Source organism: Giraffa tippelskirchi, chromosome 9, assembly GCF_054371585.1.
Source record: "Giraffa tippelskirchi isolate mGirTip1 chromosome 9, T2T-mGirTip1v1.2.pri, whole genome shotgun sequence".
In the NCBI taxonomy this organism is placed as follows: Eukaryota; Metazoa; Chordata; class Mammalia; order Artiodactyla; family Giraffidae; genus Giraffa; species Giraffa tippelskirchi.
This window is the reverse complement of record NC_137283.1, coordinates 96,739,875-96,755,083: the sequence shown is the minus strand read 5'-3', so window position 1 is coordinate 96,755,083 and position 15,209 is coordinate 96,739,875. Positions and strand designations below refer to the sequence as shown.

Sequence of the window (15,209 nt, the reverse complement as noted above, 5' to 3'; positions counted from 1 at the left end):
GTCTCTGCTATAACTCATATTTCCCAACATAGCCTGAACTCTCCCTAGACCCCAGGCCCAATTACACATCCTATTTCCACATGGATGTCTAAGAGATATTTCAGCTTTCCACATCCAAAACTGAACTCTTCATCTCTAACCTCTATCCACACGTGCTCTTCCCATGCTTATTAAGGGCAACTCCACACTTGTATTAATCGCTGTTCTCAGAAAACATTTTACAGAGTTTTATCTCACAACTCACATCACATCCACAGCAAATATCATTAGCTCTACCTTCCAGATATACCTGGAATCAACTGCCTCCCACTATTTCCCACATTAGTCACTATTCTATGTCCACTGAATTATTGCCAATAGCCTCTTCAGGGGTTTCTCTGCTTCTACTCTTTCTCCCCTTTACACTCTTCTCAACACTGATAAAATATACTTCAGATTATGCACAATTCTCAAAATTCTCCAGAAGCCCTTTATCTCACTTAGTGAAAATCAGAGCAATTGCAACAGCTACAAGGTCCTCTGCAGCTTGGCTCCCTGTGCCTCTGGGATCTTATCTTCTACAACCTCGTGCATTTACCGTGCTCTAGTCACAATGGCCTCTTTCATGTGCCTTGAGTTTGTTAGGCATCCCCCAACTTCAGGGCCTTCACAATTGCTATTTGCTTTCCTGGAATCCTCATTTGTTATGTAACCCTATGAGAAGTTTCCTTTAGCTCCTCCCAGTTTTGACTCATATATTATCTTCTCATAGTGTCCTTCTCTGAACATCCTATTTAAAATTGCAATTGTCCCCCTGAACACCCTCTTTTCCCTTCCCTTGGTTTATTGCTCTTTGGCATCATTATAATTTAACATACTGCATAACTGATCTATTTAATTAGCTTACTTCTGTCTCCCACTCTTCACTTGCAAGTTCCAAGAAGGCAAGGATTTTTTCTGTCTTTTATTTATTCTCAGATAAAAAGAAAGAAAAGTGTTAGTCGCTCAGTTGTGTCCAACGTTTTGCGACCCCATGGACTGTAGCCCGCCAGGCTCCTCTGTCCATGGTATTCTCTAGGCAAGAATACTAGAGTGGGTGGCCATTTCCTCCTCCAGGGGACCTTCCTGACTGTACATAAAGAAGACTTCATTAATGTGCATTAAAGGATAACCCATGTAAACCTGTCATAGAAAATTGTCTCTGGAGCTTTTAAATTCTATACCAATTCTATACCTCTGGTTGGCCAGCTGTTTGTTTATTTAGGTTTTAAGGTGAATGACCTGGGGCTATTTGTTTCCATCAACCTGACTGTGAATCTAAAGGCAAAGTTGAAATGTCTGTTTTTCTTGCTATCCTCAGAAGAGATTGCGGTAAATCTACTCTATGATTCTCATTCTGTTCAGCTCACAAATAGCTTATTATTTTCTGTAATCTATGTCTTATAATAAAGCACTGCTGAAAAATTAAACAGAAGAAAGTTCATTTGCCATATAAGCTATGAAAATGATTTGCTGGTGGTGATTTTACCCTTCACTTGCAAGTCCTAAGAAGGCAAGGTTTCTTCATGCTTTTATTTATTCCCACAGAGCTGGTGCCCAGATAGTTATTTAAAATATTATAGGGGCTCAATAAATATTTGTGAAATAAATACGTAAGTAAGGACTAGAGTCCATGCTGATTAAAAGCACAGATTTCAGTGTCAAGGGACCTGGATATGAATTCTTGTTCTGCCTCTTACTTAAGTAATTTACCTTGGACAAGTAATTTTTCTTAGCCCCAGATTATTCATTATAAAATAGATATAATGATACTTAGCACTAAACATTTTTCCTATAAACTTGAAAGGAAGTAACAAAATTTAAGCAAAATAAAACAAAAAAAATGTCATTTAAGAGATGGGAATACCATCTTACCTGTCTCCTGAGGCAAGTAATACCATCTCTTACCTGTCTCCTGAGAAACCTGTATGCAGGTCAAGAACCAACAGTTAGAACCAGACATAGAAAAACAGACTGGTTCAAAATTGGGAAAAGGGTACATCAAGGTTGTGTATTGTTACCCTGTTTATTTAATTTGTATGCATAGTACATCATACAAAATGCCAGGCTGGATGAATCCCAAGCTGGAATCAAGATTGCCAGGAGAAATATCAACAACCTTAGATATGCAGATGATACCACTCTAATGGCAGAAAGCAAAGAGGAACTAAAGAGCCTCTTGATGAGGTGAAAGAGGAGAATGAAAAAGCTCAATTAAGACTCAATATTCAAAAAACTAAGACCATGGCATCTGGTCTCATCACTTTATGGCAAATAGATGGGAAAAAAGTGGAAACGGTAGTGACAGATTTTATTTTCCTGGGCTCCAAAATCACTACAGATAGTGACGGCAGCCATGAAATTAAAAAGATGCTTGCTCCTTGGAAGAAAAGCTATGACAAACTTAGCATATTAAAAAACAGAGACATCACTTTGCTGACTAAAGTCTGTCTAATTAAAGCTATGGTTTTTCTGATAGTCACTTACAGATGTGAGAGTTGGACCGTAAAGAAGGCTGTGAAGGTGAAAGTGTTAATCAATCAGTCATGTCTGACTCTGTGACTCCATGGACCGTATCCCACAAGGATCCTCTGTCCAACGGGTTCTCCAGGCAAGAATACTAGAGTAGGTAACCATTACCTTCTCCAGGGGATCTTCCCAACCCAGGGCTCCAACCTGGATCTCCTGCATTGTAGGCAGATTCCTTACTGTTTGAGCTACCAGGGAAGCACCCTAGTAGCTCAGACGGTACCAAGTTGAGCAATGAAGAATTGATACTTTCGAATTGTGGTGCTAGAGAAGATTCTTGAGAGTCCCTTTGACAGCAAGGAGATCAAACTAGTCGATCTTAAAGGAAATCAACCCTGAATATTCATTGGAAGGACTGATGCTGAAGCTGAAGCTGAAGCTCCAATACTTTGGCCACCAGATGCAAAGAAGTGACTCACTGGAAAAGACCTTGATGCTGAGAAAGATTGAGAGCAAGAGGAGAAGGGGATGACAGAGGATGAGCTGGTTGGATGGCATCACCGACTAATGGACATGAGTCTGAGTAAACTGCAGGAGACAGTGAAGAACAGGGAAGCCTGGTGTGCTGCACTTCATGGGGTCACGAAGAGTCAGACATGGCTTAGTGACTGAACAAACAATGGTAACCATCAATAAAGTAATAAAATAAGATTGTCCAAATACATATGATAAATTGCAATTACTTTAATTGACCACCAAGTTAATTATTTTAATTATTTCAAATTTACTCAAAACTTATTTTTCATTTTATAGTGCTATTTGATACTCATTAAAAGATGGTTAAGAAAATTACAGTATATTTCTTACTAGTTTTCAATTGCAAAATATATTTTTATAAACAAAATAGTTTTTTAGATATATTTTCCATAAATAGTTCCATGTTCAATTTTAAAATGTAATTGTTCAACAAATGCATTTTAAAATAATAAAATAAATTTAGATGTTACTCATTTTGGTTAGCTCCAAGCTTACAATGCGTTTTATTTTAAAGTTGTCTGATGGTCCTAGGCTGTTGATCTTATGAAATTTCTCCTGCCATTCTATTTATCCACAAAATTTCCCCAACTACCCACCTTCATGTACAATATAAAAAGATTGCACTTAACAAAACCCAATATTTGCTATGTTCCCAGATACATAGATTTCTACCTGTCATAAATTTCTCTTGCCTTCTAGTATGACTATCACCATCTCAAGCTCCAGTAAAATTAAATAAAACTGTATCCCACAAAAACACTGAGGCTCCTTGATCTAGTCTACTCCTCTTATTAAAGAACAGGAAAAGTGAAGCACAGACACATCAAGTGGTTCAAGTTCACAAAGCTAGTCTATGAAAAAGTTGGATTTTGCCAAATAACCAACTGCCTGTTTTTTTCAGATTTTTTTTTTTAACTTGACTCTGTGGCCTCAATTTGGAGAAGGGAATGGCAACCCACTCCAGTATTCTTGCCTGGAGAAACCCATGGACAGATGAGCCTGGAGGGTTACAGTCCGTGGGATCGCAGAGTCGGACACAACTAAACAACTAATACACACACACACACACAAGCACATAGCCTCAAATATCTTCTCAGCTTTATTCTAGAGCCAAACATCTTATTTATTATCTTAACACATACATGTATGGTTCTAACAAGCATTTTACCATTGTGGAATATTGTGACTGAAACATTTCATGTGCCACTGAATATTGTTTTCTGGCTACCTATCTTATAATTCAAGTTATTGGCATAGAAAAAGCCTAGGAAATGTACACACATTTCAGTTATTGACTATTTTCATTAAATTGTAATGTAAGAAAAGTCAGACGTCCAACAATGGGTTGTTTGAATTTTTAATAATTATTTATGGAGTATCTCATATTTGCATCTGCTTTTGAAACTGTCAAATATTCTTAGTTTTACATGATTATTTTATTTCACTCAGTAGCTAAGTCCAAAGTGAGGGCAATATAATCACCCTATTTGGCTGGGTCAGCCATCATCAAAAGACTTGAACAGTGTGCACCACAAACGATAACTTTCTACTGCTAGAACTTGGCTGACAACACAGGTTGGGCCTTCTGATAAAAAAGTAATTCACAATTATAAATATCACATTTCAAATAATCATTTTAACCCCATAATCCAAGTTGTTGCCTCTAAGCAACCTATTTGAGATTACTGTTCTAATACCTATCTCAATTTACCAGCAAATTAACATGCAAAATTTATTCCTGTTGACTGCAACTGCCAAGACCTAAACAGTTCAGTTCAGTTCAGTTCATTTCAGCCGCTCAGTCATGTCCAACTCTTTGCGATCCCATGAATTGCAGCACACCAGGCCTCTCTGTCCATCACCAACTCCTGGAGTCCACCCAAACCCATGTCCATCGAGTCAGTGATGCCATCCAACCATCTCATCCTCTGTCATCCCGTTCTCCTCCTGCCCCCAATCCTTCCCAGCATCAGGGTCTTTTCCAATGAGTCAACTTTTCCCATGAGGTGGCCAAAGTATTGGAGTTTCAGCTTCAACATCAGTCCTTCCAATGAACACCCAGGATTGATCTCCTTTAGGATGGATTGATTGGATCTCCTTGCAGTCCAAGGGACTCTCAAGAGTCTTCTCCAATCAATTCTGCGGTGCTCAGCTTTATTCACCGCCCAACTCTCACATCCATACATGACCACTGGAAAAACCATAGCCTTGGCTAGACGGACTTTTGTTGGCAAAGTAATGTCTCTGCTTTTAAATATGCTATCTAGGTTGGCCATAACCTTCCTACTCAATTAAAAATTCTGTCCTAACCACTCAAGGTCTCTGAAACAATAGAAGATCTTGATATTACTGCTTGATTGACCTCCTGATCAGTTTATGGAGAACAACCTATCTTAATTTGACTCAAAAAAGCATAAGTACTGGAGCATAGCAATTCATTGTGGGTTTAAAGTAGAACAAACCACTAGCAGGATTTTCCACTGAATATATTTTTTTAATTACTGTCTGAAATGACATATCTGTTCCAGTAAATGGTGTGTCATATAAGGAAATATCATTAATGATTATCAGAGATGAACTCCTGTACAATGAGACAGTGGTTCTATACCCTAGCTGCACTGTAAGAGGCAAACTTTTATACTGAAAAATATTTTAAGAGCTGTAGTTTTTCCTCATCTCTTTTCCTCCACAAGCATAATATGCAGTAAAACTTGGTGAAGGCTGAAATAGGTATCTTAGGCTTTACGTTCCATATCCCTGAGTATACCAGATTATCTTCTAACACCCATTTTGTAATGTTCTGCTTTGCCTGGTTTTTAAATATTACAAAGAAATATGTTTCTACTACTCTTCTTGGAAGATTAATTCTCCTCCAATCTTTAATGCTATATTCAATCCTTAAAACACCCATGTAAATTCTTTCTCACAGTAAGAATTTTACTTGTTGAACTTTTTTCTATTACAGTATAATAGGACTTTATATCTTGAAATAAAAATATATATCCTCCACAACGGGGTAGCTACTTAACCTGGTAATATTTTACATATGTGAGTAATGAGGTGACTTCAGCTATTCAAAAAGCAATAGTAATTCATTATCACACCCAGTTGAAACTATTTCCTCCTTTACAATAGAAAAGATGAAGCAAAATAATCTTTAAAAGTAAAGTCACAGGTTTTAAAATAGTAACTGTTTCTGGTGCTGTGTGACTTGGAAGGAAATGTGACCTACTTAGAAATTTCTTAAAAAACAGATTCTCAATTATTTTATTAACTATCATTTTCTCATACTTTTCTATTTTATTTTTTCCTTTGTTCTTATTTTTCATTCATTTTTCACTATTTGGCACCAGACTCAACTAACACACTTCTGTGCTCTAGAATTGACTCAGTACGTTGTATACATGCAAATCTTAAAGTTGAGATATTTTATATCAGGACAAAATCCAGTAATACATAGAGATATATGTGTGTGTGTGTGTAAACCCCTTATTTTATCTAAAACTTAGAAAATCATAGTTATATTTCCAAGGTAAGGTGCTAGTAATAAATTCGATAAGGTACACTATCTTTTAAATCGATCCTGTAATACTGTATGATATCACTTATATGTGGAATCTACATATAGATACAAATACAACAAATTAGTGAATGTCGCAAAAAAGAAGCAGGCTTACTTATATATTCAAATACAACAAACTAGTGAATATAACTAAAAAAAAAGAAGCAGACTCACAGATATAGAGAACAAACTAGTGGTTACCAGTGGGGAGAGGGAAGAGGAAAGGGGCAATATAGGGGTAAGGGATTAAGTTACACAAACTATTAGGTATAAAGTAAGCTACAAGGATATATTGTACAACACAGGGAATATAGTCAATATTTTGTAATAACTATAAATGGAGTATAACCTTTAAAAATTGTGACTCACTATAGTGTACACTTATAACTTATATAATATTGTACAGCAACATACTTCAAAAATTTAATTATATTAAAAAACTGATCCTATAAGACAATATCTAATTTATATCTGGGAGCATTAATTGGTGAATAAGCATGAGCATTATTACACTATAATATTGCTTTTATGATTTATATAAAGTAATGGAACTATGTTTATTGTGAAACTATTTTGACAATATCAACTCCTGGGAAAACAGAGGTGAACTTTTTTCACTAAAGTGCTTTATTTGCTATAAAAACCTGCTGTGTTATAACTCAACAAAGCAAGATGTTGGTCAAAAAGAAAGGCTTTTCAAATGAGATATTTTGACCTTGAGGTCAACGAGAAACAACTCAAAAGTAAGAGGCACAATAGAAGCAGCTATGAATCAAGAGTAAGACTTACCACTGATTATTGCTTCATTCAACAAGCATGTTTTTCACTCATATCACAGTCTAAATAGGTTTTGCCAACTGTAGCTGACCTTCCCTGGTGATTTGGTATCAGGCTTCTCCATCTTGTGTTGCTGAGATCTTCCAGCGCCTCCTCAGTGCCCTCTATATTGAGGCAGCCAGTGAGCGAAGAGCAAAGCTGAAGAAAAACATCCAAGACAGTCTACAATTAGGCTCAGTACACATCACTCCCACCTCATTCATAGGGCCAGAACCAAAAAGGTGGCCTGACCTAACTGCAATAGGGATCAGGAAATCTTGCCTTCGGGTGCCCATGAAAAGGAAATGGAGATTTGAAACCTGTCCCACAAAAAGCTTATGTTAGTGCCCTAACATATATAATCTCTAGTACCTTAGAATGTTGTATTTGGAAATAAAGTATTTACAGAGGGAATCAAGTCCAAATGAAGTCATTAGCATGAACCCTAATCCAATCTGACTGGTGTCCTTACAGATAGGGCAAAATTTGAACACAGAGACAGACATGGACACAGGAGAACATCACAGAAGAGAGAGAGGGAAAAAACAGCTAGCCATAAGCCAAGAAATGCCAGAGGCAACTAGAAGCCAGGAGAGGTCTGGAAGAGATCATTCCCTAGTACCTTAAAAGGGAGAATAGCCCTGCTGAAACTTGATTTCAGGTTTTCTGACTCCAAAACTATGAGACAATACATTTCTATTCCTGTGAATCACCAAGTTTGTGGTTGTTACTGTAGCCCTAACAAACTAACACAATGAGCATCTTGCTGGTCTCTGTCACCCTCCTATCTCTGGTAAATAGAGGCAAGGTTATTCGGAAAAACTCTTCCAAAGAAATCAACCAGCAAAAATTCTGGGTAAAATATTTGTGCGTGCTGCTAAATTGCTTCAGACATGTCTGACTCTGTGCGACCCCACAGACTCCAGCCCACCAGGGTCCTCTGCCCGTGGGATTCTCCAGGCAAGAGTCCTGGAGTGGGTTGCTGTGCACTCCTCCAGGGAATTTTCCCCAGCCAGGGATTGAACTCACCTGAACCGACTTAAAAGCATCAAAGAACTGACAAGGTAAAAGAATGCTAGTCCAAGACAGGTTGGTAGCCAAGATGGTAGAAAAAGATGACCATGAAAAAGGATAGCAAAATTATAGCTACTTACAGAGCAACTATTGATAAGCCTGAACACTAGCAGGAAAATATCTTCTACAAGTGAAAATAGAAGAAACCACAAGGAGGCAGGTAGGAGAGGCAGAGATGTGCTATAGTCAAGAACCATACCAAGAGATGGTGACCCATAACTGGAAGACAATTACAATTAAGGAGGTTCTCCTAGAGAAGTGAGGGGTCAGCGCCCCACATTGAGCTCCCCACCCCCAGCCTGCACCAGGAAGGCCAGCCCCCAGAACGCTTGATTTTGAAGGTTTCTACTTTTGGGAGAGGCAGAAGGTTATAGGAAATAGACTCCACTCTTGAAGGGTGCACGCAAAATCTCACATGCTCTGGACCCAGGTCGGAAGCTGTAACATGAAAGCTGTCTAGGTCAGACCCACCTGTTGGTCTAAGAGAGTATCCTGGAGATGCCGGAGGCAATTGGAGCTCACCCTGGGGACACAGCGCAGGCAATAACCGTTTTGAAGATCGCCTGGTACCACAAACACGAGGTGAGGGCCAGCGGCCATTTTGGAGCCTCCCTCCCTTGAAGCGTGTAAGGCCGGGAACCTGGCCCCACCTACCAGCCCGCCGGCATCGGAACTGGGGTCCTCTGGCATCAGAACTGGGGTCCTCTGGCGATATCGCTGACCCGACAGGCTACCTGCATGAGGAACCCGTGAGCAACCAGCCACCTGGGAACACGGCCTACACAGGAGAGAGCCTGGGACCCGGCTCTTCCCACCAGTGCAGCGGCAATAAACTCAGGACGCCAGGAGCCATCAGGTAGTTGTCAGGACCTGGCCCCGCCCACCCACAGGACGACCCCAATTCCAGAAACCCCAAGAACTGCTGTGGGAGATCTTGGGACCTTGCTCTGCCCACCAAGGGGCCAGCACCAGTTCAGTGACCCCTGAGCCTGGCTCTGCCCACCTGGTACTCTTTTCAGGCGCCCGCATTACTCACCAGTGTATGTCATCAGCCCAAGGATCACCCAGCCCTGACCTCACTCACCAGTAAGTAGCCCACAGCCCCAGGACCATGAAAGCTCTGCAGCCCACAAGGGCTGGGTCCTGGGGTCTCTGGCTGCAGAGTCCTTGGGGTCCTGGGTCCCATGCCCTGTGCACTGACTGGGATGTGAGGCCAGGGGTCCTGGGCTCTCTGCTAGACAGATTCGTATCAGGGTGCCTATGGGCTCAGGAGTCTTAAAGCAGCCTACCTGCTAGTTGATGGGGGCGGTGTCCCCACCCAGTAGATGCCTGACAGGCGTCCCAGTCCTGGAGCCTCCAGGCTGTGCACTGGGATAAGGCTGTGTCTTTGTGCTCAGAGGTAAGAGACCCTCCTGATCTGCAGTCTCCTTTCAAATTACTGTTTCTGACCTGGGTCTCACATCAGGTAAGGTTTTATGTGTACCCTTTCAGAATGGACTCTATTTCCCCCAGCCTTCTGGGACTCCAGAAAGTAAGTGCTGCTGGTCTTCATGGTCACGTTCTAGGGGCTGATCCTCTTGGTGCAGGAACTCCGGGCTGAGGCACCCAATGTGAGAGTCAGAGCCCTCATGCCCTTGGGAGAATCTCTGTAATTGTAATTATCTCCCATTTGTGGGTCACCCACCTGGGGTTATGGAACTTAACTGTTCTGTCCCTCCTACCTATCTCCCTGTGGTTCTTTATTTATATCTTTATTTTTCATCCATGATTGTTCTGTAAATAGTTGTAAACTTGATGTGACCATGAGAAGAGATGAGCTCTTGGTCTTTCATACAGGTCAAAACGGTTTTAAGCTCTGCTGAGTACACACAACATCACAGGCAAAATTTTGCCTTTAGTACAGAAAAACAAACTCCAGAAGATAGTGAAGGACAAGGAAGCCTGGTGTGCTACAGTCTACGGGGTCAAAAAGAGTCAGACACGACTTAGCAACTGAACAGCACCAGAAAAACAAGTTAATTATAGAAAGTCATTCAGTCTCAATTTTATTTTCTCATTAAATAAGTCAAGTTTTGAATGTTAACTTTTATCTAGTTTCTCCAAAATGCTTTAGGAAATACAAGGATGCATACAGAAGGGTTCCTGCCTTCAGAGACCTCAGTTAACGAGACTAAAATTGTGAAACAGAGAATAATAAAATATAGCATAACAAAAGAGTAAATTAAGTTCAGTTAGTAAGATTTAAGTAGGGATGCCATATTCATACTTAAGTAAATCTATTTTATTAAAAATATTTTTCTCCTAAGAGATGAATATATCTGAACCCTCAGTCTATATGATGATGGGAAGTGTCTTTCAATCCTTGTTTGTCCTCGATTCTGTAGTTAGTGTTATATTTCTCCACAAGTATATAAATATCACTGAATGACTTCAGGCCTGTTGAATTTTTATTGCTCCCTTCCAGATCAGATTAAAAAGAGAAAAAAAATCAAATAAATATTTTATTGCTGTAAGGACTCTATTTAGTGTAATAAATTATATTCTGCATCTAGCTTTCTGAATTCTATTTTCTAAACTCTTGGATCCTCAAGCCATATTAGAAAGAATGCAGGATTTAAACAAACATGAATAAAAATAAGCTCATTTCAAGTAGAAAATCTATAGAGTAATGAATTTTAATTTTTTTTTATTTGCAAGTGAGAGATGAAGGAATTAAACTCTCCAGTTTTCAAAGGAATGTAAAACCACAGAATAAGAATAAGATGGACCTCCAATATTTGGGCAGGTGTTGAAAAATATGACCCTGGATAGGAAAACTGTTTGAAATCTAACAGGTGTCTGTGAGAGTGCTTTCACACACACACTTATTTTCTGTGCATCATTGAAACTGATTCATTACGAACAACCTCAATAGCTAACTACTATAAAAAGTTTAAAACTACTGAATAAGAGAAAGAGAATTAGCTCTCTGATCCCAAAAGCATTCATCTTCTGTTCCACTGCAAACAGCATACTTTGACAAGTCTGTATACTCTGTGAGCTAAAGCACATGAAAGATTTTGAAAATGTAAATAATTAAAGAAACCCAAAATATGTTCTTATTAAATTATTTGAGGGTAAACATTCCGAGAGATCCAATTTCTCTCACAGTACGTGTCTTTATAGAAACAGAAATACATGCAAGCCATATTTGGGCTTTGAGGGAACCTCAAATTCTTTAAAAACCACTTGGAAACTTCAAATACAATCAGCCAAGCTAGAATCCAGGCACATCTCTAAAACAGCCACCATTGTCAGATTCTCTCAGATGGTTATCAGAAATCAAGTCAAAGGAGACAAAAAGAAAAGTTCAAAAGATGAATAAAATTAAGATTCAGCTGTTGAGCTGATCTTGCTACCAAGTAGCAAAAATATTAAAACGTAAAATCAAACCTGAATATGAACAATGTAATCATTAGGATATTCTAACTTACTACGAATAAAAATCTTGCCCATCACTGATGTATCAGGAGTCTAAGGGTATGATTTAAGGATACTAGAAACTGATGAGAGAGAGAGGTGGGGACGAGGGGGTGGGGAAGGATGGAAAGCTGATGATTTTATAATGAATTGGTTACATAAACCAGAGGACATGAATTTCTTTAATGTAAAACTGAAATAGAGCAGAAAGGGATTAGCAGGCCAAACCAAAATCCACTAAAAAGACATTTACAATTGTGTTTTAAAATCTGTTACAAGCTAAAAAAAAAGAAAAACCCACTTCTATTTCCTGAAGATCCATCTGAATAACTGAAAAAAGACAGAATCCTGAAAATAGTTCCTATCTTAATTATCCTTAAGTATTCTTTGTTATTATAGGAAAAATTGAAATCATTAGTGTTTAACCAACATATATAAACATCAAAATATCAAAAATTATCCCACTAATTGACCTAACTCCCAATCTAGGTATGGAAAATTATACTGCTTTTTAATTTTACAAAGAAAAGTTCAAGAATCAAGGTTCAAACTTCAATAATTTAAGCAAATTATATAAGGAACTGAAACATTTGTGTAAAATAAGATAGAGTCTAAAGAACAGTGAACGATTTGCATCATTTCATTTGCTTAGAAATATTAAAATGTATTTTGGCAGGCTGTTTTGTTTCTTTTTTAGTTTTATAGTTCCTATAGATAACTTTGAAACTATCCCATCAATTGAAATTAAAGAGTCTAGTATTGGTATTTAAATCTTTTTACTACAAAATGTGGTATGGGAAAGACTTGAGAGTCCCTTGGACTGCAAGGAGATCAAACCAATCAATCCGAAAAGGAATCAACCCTGACTATTCATTGGAAGGACTGATGCTGAAGCTGAAACTCCAATACTTTGGCCACCTGATGCAAAGAGCTGATTAGAAAAGACCCTGAGCTGGGAAAGATTGAAGGCAGGAGGAGAAGGGGATGACAGAGGATGAGATGGTTGGATGGCATCACTGACTCGATGGACATGAGTTTGAGCAAGGTCCGGGAGTTGGTGATGGACAGGGAAGCCTGGTGTGCTGCAGTCCAAGGGGTTGCAAAGAGTCAGACAAGACTGAGCAACTGAACTGAACTGAGCTGAACTGACTACAATATGTAAAACAAGACATAGTTCCAATAGTTTAAAATTTAAGACTGGAAAAGCTTACCAGAGATCTTGATAACTAAAATGTTATACTTTATTAACTAAGGAGAATATTGCTAATTATAAAATGTTTATTTGGTAGCTGAGTAAGACAAGTCTAGAAAACCATACCTTTTAACTTCCCAAACTTTGACATTCTAGTAAGGAAGACAGAATTGTACATGAAGCATGAATCAACAGCCTTAACTGGCCCTCTGTCTTGGTCTGCCAAGTAATTTTTCTAGTCAGCTAATTATTCACAGCCATTTCTAATTTCTTCTGTTCTAATGAAATCTCCAAATGCCCCCATAATCTATCCTAAGTCTCCCATTTAATTTTCAGCAAGTTATCATCCCTCCTACATAGCAAAGGAAGTACAAACCATGAGATAGGGTCTTCAACTCCCCTCAGTGAATCTATAAACCTGCTTCTATCTGGGTCTACTGATAAAAATAAGGAAGATGCCTATCCTTTTATCAAGACCAATACCTAAACTGTGTGCTAGAGTTCGTTCTCCGATGCTTTACTTTTTACATTCTCCACTTGCCCCATTTTTCCGTCAGTATTATAAACAGTCTCAAATCTCTCTCATCTTTACAACCTTCCCACAGTTCCCATTTGGCTACTATCCTGTTTACCTGCAGAGCAAAATTTCCCAGGAATGTGGGTTTATGTTCACAGCTTCCCTTTCCTCACTTCTTTCCTACTTTTCGGTAGTCTGAGTTCTATTCCCAAATACTTCTTCATATCAGAAGTTCACTACAGCAATCAATGTACGCCATATTGCTAAACACAAAAGCTACTTTTCCATTTTCATTGTATTTGAGTCTTCAGCAGTAAAGGCCAAAACAGTTCACCATTCTCTTTGAAAACACTTTTCCTTTAACTTTTGCAATACTGCATGCTCCTGGTTTTCCTCCCACCTCCCTTTACACTGCCTTTAAGACTCTCCATAAACGAGTCATTCTTTTTTGCCCAGGCTTTCAATGCTGGAGTTAAGACAAGGTCTTAGCCCCCTCTTCTTCTTTAAGTCCACAAAGGGGATTGTCTTTTATGGGCTTCCCTGGTAGTTCAGCTGGTAAAAAATCTGCCTTCAATGCAGGTAGACCTCGGTTCGATTCCTGGGTGGGAAAGATCACTGGAGAAGGGATAGGTTACCCACTCCAGGATTCTTGGGCTTCCCTGGTGGCTCAGGTGGTAGAGAATCCTCCTGCAACACGGGAGACATGGGTTTGATCTCTGGATTGGGAAGATCCCCTGGAGAAGGGAACAGCTACCCACTCCAGTATTCTGGCCTGGAGAATTCCATGGACAGAGGAGCCTGGCAGGCTATAGTTCATGGGATCTTAAAGAGTTGGACATGACTGAGTGACTTTCACTTTGTCTTTTATAATAGTACATTTCAAATAATAAATAGGATAACAGAATTAATTTTTTTACAGATGAAAATTTTGAGGCTCAGAGAAGTACAGTGATTTATCCAAACATTCAGGAAAACACTTCTTCCCTAATCCAGATGCTTTCTTGTAGGGAGACCTCTTATAGAGTAACACTCTTGTCTCCTCTTACTACAGGCTTACATGCTCCTCTCCATAGCAAGAAGGGAGTTGATCTCATGGTAAATTTGGTAGAAGAAACTGCACATGCTCAAATCCCATTTAATTTGTCTCCCTCTTTGGCATCTGCCTGCTAACTAAAATCAAACATTCATCTACTCTTCCATATCATAAATTTAAAGAGAAAGGCCCTCATGAGGAAACCCTCTCATTGCCTAACTAACCAATGACTAGGTAACTGTTATAAGGGATGAAATTTGAGAAAGCCCTCTGAACTAACAAGTTTATTAAGTTCCCCAACAGTTTTAAAGGAGAAAACTATTGTTTCATTCTCTCTAAACGTGATGTTTCTGTTTCAGTTTAGAACATGGATGGAGAAAAGAATTTTTATGTACTAATTTTGAGAAAATACTTAATATCACACAAATGTATAGATAGGAATATTCTTTTTGAGGCCTCCAGACTGAAGGAACAAAAAATAATGTAAATCTGTACAGCTGATGAAAAAAAAAATCTTAATCTCTTAAATTAT

The 15,209-nt window shown here is 38.8% G+C and overlaps 1 protein-coding gene across 1 annotated transcript in view; it reads left to right on the top strand.

Moving 5' to 3' along the window:
- The first annotated feature begins 8,974 nt into the window (after nt 1-8,974).
- LOC145521897 (uncharacterized) overlaps nt 8,975-15,209 on the top strand; it is a 70,644-nt gene continuing 64,409 nt past the window's right edge. Inside the window, exons 1-2 of the mRNA XM_081530873.1 lie at nt 8,975-9,058; nt 9,100-9,332. Coding sequence (XP_081386999.1) covers nt 8,975-9,058; nt 9,100-9,332 — 317 coding nt within the window. The remainder of the gene's footprint in view (nt 9,059-9,099; nt 9,333-15,209) is intronic.